Genomic DNA, 5,000 nt, shown 5'->3' with positions numbered 1-5,000 from the left:
TGGATACTGCGCATATAATAAATGTGATGATGTTGGGGGTTTTCTTTTTTTATTTTTTAGTACGGACGAAATCTTGTTTAATATTTTCACATTTAGAATATGTTGATCCTCCTCCTCCTCCTCCTCCTCCTCCTCCTCTTCCTCCTTCTTCTTCTTCTCCCTCTTTTTTTTTTTTACCTCATATATTTCTTTCTTGCTTAAGTCTGGCACTCTCACATAATATTATATACATTTTCAGATTTTAAATAATAATTAATTGGTAACCTTGAAAATAGTCTCGGATTTCGTAATGTTTTCGGTCGAACGATAAACGAGTCACGGTAAATTCTGGTTTATATTATAATTCTAAAGGGCAGGATGGGGATGATGGGGATCGGGGGGGGGGGGGGGGGGGGTTGCCATATAAATAAAGCTATATAAAAGCAATCAAGTTTACGGCCCATAAATTTTAATGGCGAAAATCCTTTGAAAGGATTTTTTATTTAGATAATAGTTGAACTGCAGTTTACAATATTGTTACGATATATGGAGATGATAATAATTCTATCATCCATCGTTTGAAAATAATGGACGTTTAAATCATTGTGAAACATGGTGCGGCAGTATCAATGTATCTATCCATCCATCCTTCCGTCCGTCCATCCGTCCGTCCGTCCGTCCATCCATCCACCCACCCACCCACCCACCCACCCACCTACCCACCCACCTATCTATCTATCTATCTATCTATCTATCTATCTATCTATCTATCTATCTATCTATCTATCTATCTATCTATCTATCTATCTATCTATCTATCCGTCTGTCAGGAGAATAACAAAAGAAAAAAAAAAAGAATAAAAAAACACGTTTAGTCAGAAACAACACGGCAGTGTCGCAATCGCGAACCCCTTTGTTTTATTTAAAGTGCGGCCATTGATTCCACATTGAATTATGCGGCTATGTGGTCTAGTGGTATGACACTCACTTTCGGATCGGAAGGTCCTGGGTTCCAGCCTCGCACTCGGCGCATAGTTGAGTCTTTGGAAAAAGCTCTTTACTCACATTCTCTCACCGTACTCAGGTATAAAATGAGTACCTGGCCGTTAACAGCGTTGTCTGTACGAAACATTGTAATAGCGCCTAACAGGCGTCATGTCCCTTCCTACATGTTAAATGTTGCTGTTGACCAGGAGGACCCCTTGTAAAGCGCTTTGAGCACATTTAGTGGATATTGCTCTATTTAAAGCTCTATTTAATTTGATATCAGGAAGAAGAGTGATTTGGTCAAACTGTGTTTGCAGTCGAGCATGGAGAGCAGCTATTACCGCGTTTTAGTGTTTATGACTCTCATGGGACATTGAGATTGGTGGTATGCATTTAAGTTAAATACTCATCATTATCTCATTCGTCTGTATGTAGTATTTCATTCATCTTGTTTTGTTGATAAAGGCGAAACCCGAAACGTCGTATTTTAAATTGAAGCTTATATTCAATTTCACAATGTTATTTATTTCATAACACATTGCACCGTGTTGATACATATTATAACACACACACACACACACACACACCACACACACACATATATATATATATATATATATATATATATATATATATATATATATAATATTGCTCATAATAAGTGAAACTTTTTGCATATGACGACAATACACGATAAATCCATGAATTTAGGCAAAATCTCTTGATATTATCAGTAAACATTTTCTCGCCACAATTTAAAAACAAACCACGTTTTACCGTAATAATTACACAGTGTCGTACACAGATGCCAATTCAGAAGGCAAAAATTTACTGAACTTTTACACAAACACATTATTGACCGACCCCTTGCTGAGTGCTGAACTCACTCCATTGAAAATATCTTATGTACTTTTTTCCCGCGAAGATGACTTCACTCAAGCCTTTGTTATTGTATTTTGCCATCCGCGTTTGTGGGTGATTCTCACTAAACTGTATCAACCACAATATAAAAGTTCATGGTTACACATAGTTGTGTGTGTTGGTCCGTTATACTTCCGGATGGCTTCTCAGCCAAGCGCATATTATTATCTATACAGAGGCTTTTGCGGCTATGTGGTCTTGTGGTATGACACTCGCTTTCGGTCCTGGGTTCGAGCCTCGCTCGGCGCATAGTTGAGTCTTTGGAAAAGATTCTTTGCTCACATTCTCTCACTGTACTCAGGTGCAAAATGAGTACCTGACCGTTAACATCGTTGTCTTTGTCCGGAAATATTATAATATCGCCTAACAGTCGTCAATGCCCGTCCTACATGTTAAGTGGTGCTGTTGACCAGGGACCCCTTGTAAAGCGCTTTGAGCACGTTTAGTGGATATTGCGCTATATAAAAGCTCATTTTTTTAAAGGCCTTTATAATATACTGAATTCCGTAAATACTCGTACAAGGAAAAATGACAACCTTGGTCGGAGTGATCGGAGTCCTCATTGATTAGTTTCATATTGGAATGGCTTTGTTGCTGTACATTTATTTGAACATCGAATAGATAAATAACACTAGCTATAGTCGAATAGAATAGAGGATTGCTTCTATTTAATTTAGCAGGTGTTGATGTGGACGTTTCGGGTTTCCCGTTTGTCAACAAGACGGAAGACAAATGATTTTCTCATGTTTTTGTTTGTTTTGTTTATTTTGTTTAGTTTTTTTTTTGTTGTCTGTTTGTTTATTTTTTTTTTTTTTTTTTTTTTTTTTTTTTGTCTTTATTATTATTATTATTATTTTATTAATTTTTTTTTTGATTGTTTGCTGTCGTTTTTTATTTTTCGGGGATTCTTTTTGGTGTTTTTTTTTTTTTTTTTGGTTGTTTTTTTTTTTAAGGGGGGGGGGGGGGGGGAAGGTGGTTTGTTTTTTGGGGGTTTTTTTTTCATCTGTTTTTGTTGTTTTGAGGTTTGTTTTTGATTTTTTTTTTTCGTTATCTTTGTTTTGGTACTCACCTAAAGAATGCTTCCAGGCCTTCCAGAGATCGTCGACGCTGATCAGTTTGTCATTGTTGTGGAACAGTGCCTGTCTCTCGAATCCATCTGTGTACTGGAGCTCGTCTCGGATGAACTGAATGGAGAAAACAAAATAATATATAGATAGTATGAAGTTGACGTCACTAAGGTCTTTGTTATTGCTTTACTTTTTGCCATCTGCGTTTATGAGTAATTTCTCACTAAACTGTATTAACCAGACTATAAAAGTTCATGGTTACACATAGTTTTGTGTGTTGGTTCGTTATACTTCCGGATGGCAATGTTGTGAACGTCTTAGCCAAGTGCATACTATCTATCGATAGTAATAGTATGAAGTTGACGTCACTCAGGTCTTTGTTATTACTTTACTTTTTGCCATCCGCGTTTATGAGTAATTCTCACTAAACGGTATTAACCAGATAGAATATAAACGTTCAAGGTAACAAATAGTTTTGTGTGTTGGTCCGCTATATTTTCGCATGAGCTTCTTAGCCAAGCGCATACTATCTATATAGGTACAGGTTTTAGAGTTTAAAAAAAATATCAAATTAAGAAATTGAGGAGCAGGCAGCTGTGTCAGATAAAGAACTGAACAAGTGTGTATGAAAGTTACCAGACAAAGCAAGAAAGAAAAAAAAAACAATAAAAAAATAAAGAACTTCCCAAAGAATCAGTCTACCTCGACTGGAGATCGAACCTAAGAACTTCTGATTACAGGTGTACTGGTAGCACGTCTGACCGGTAATTAGAAGGTCTGGGGTTCGATCTCCAGTCGAGGTAAACTGATTTTTTGGGATGGTTTTTTTTCCCTTGTACTTTTCTTCCTTGATTTGTTGGGCACCTTTCATGCACACGACTTGTTCTGATCTTTATTTTAGAGTTTTAGTTGAATAACTATAATCTTTCCAACACATTCCGCTGAAAGGAGCGATGAGCGCGCTTAACCCTCTCCTTACCACCTATTGGAGAATCGTCTATTTGTTACGATGTAACCGTCACTTTTCTCATCCAGATTTCATTTCTTTTTGCTACAGCTATAAAAATTTGACATTCTGTAATAATGTTCATATTGTCGAACAATATTATGTATAGAATGTGGTCGTTGCTTTTCTGTTTGAGTAAGAAATGTATGTTTTTGTGTTGGGTGGGTGGGAAGTTTTGGGGAAAATTTTGAAAATGGCTGGTAAGGAGAGGGTTAACCAGCAGTATGTTAAATCTGGTTATTTTCGGACTTGGGAGGGATTGCAGGACAAACCTGCTCGATATATGGGAACTGAATTCCCCCCAGTTCGACTTCCTGAAGTTCACTCTACTTAACTAGACTCTGGTGTAAATTGGGGGGGGGGGGGGGGGGGGTGAGGAGGACTGGGACGAGAGAAAGAAGCGTGATGATGAGGACGAGGAGAGGGGGGGGGGGGGGTTTCTAAGGATCATTCTATGCCCCATTATGACAAATTAAGATAATAATAATAAATAAAATAAAATAAAACGTCCCTTTATTCGTCCCCAAGGGAAGACTGGAATGGCCTAGACGTTAGCCGCAGTGCAGTGCCGCAAAGTGAGCTAGGTCGAGGTGATTTGCTCAAGGCCACAAAACGAGGCGGGTAGTCGAACTCGGTACCTTTCAGGTACTAAGCAAAGACCGTACTGCTGAGCCACGCTGACCCCCAAGATAAAGTATATCAGACGACGTGCACTTAATTGCAGGTCTGATAACCCAATTCATTATCGTCGGCCCATTGTTGTCATGGAAGTCTCAAAAAATGACGCAACATATTGTTCATTACAGCAATGCTAAACTAGGCCCGTAAATGGATTCCGATGTCAGGCCTGCATATATGAACGCGTCGATATCAGATGTTCCATCCAAGATTGTTCACATGCAATAAAAAAAAAGGGTGACCTTTTTTACAGCACAATATCCACTAAGCCCTTCGTAAAGCGATTTGAGTACATTTAGTGGATATTGCGCTATATAAAAAGCTCAAGTTTCAAGTTTATACCACTAGACCGCAAACAAATC

At 38.1% G+C, this 5,000-nt stretch overlaps 1 protein-coding gene across 2 annotated transcripts in view; it reads right to left on the bottom strand.

The window, feature by feature from the left end:
- The window catches only part of LOC144970472 (uncharacterized), a 133,568-nt gene that overhangs the window by 85,926 nt on the left and 42,642 nt on the right, over nucleotides 1–5,000 (bottom strand). For both annotated transcript variants that reach the window (XM_078910155.1, XM_078910157.1), the window contains exon 3: nucleotides 2,957–3,071. In XM_078910155.1, the coding sequence (XP_078766281.1) occupies nucleotides 2,957–3,071 (115 nt within the window). The remainder of the gene's footprint in view (nucleotides 1–2,956; nucleotides 3,072–5,000) is intronic.

Source organism: Berghia stephanieae, chromosome 4 (genome assembly GCF_034508935.2).
Source record: "Berghia stephanieae isolate SIO BIC M18660-M18661 chromosome 4, UCSD_Bste_1.3, whole genome shotgun sequence".
NCBI classification, from domain to species: domain Eukaryota; kingdom Metazoa; phylum Mollusca; class Gastropoda; order Nudibranchia; family Aeolidiidae; genus Berghia; species Berghia stephanieae.
Note: the sequence above shows the minus strand (reverse complement) of the source record. Positions and strands in the feature narration are given on the sequence as shown.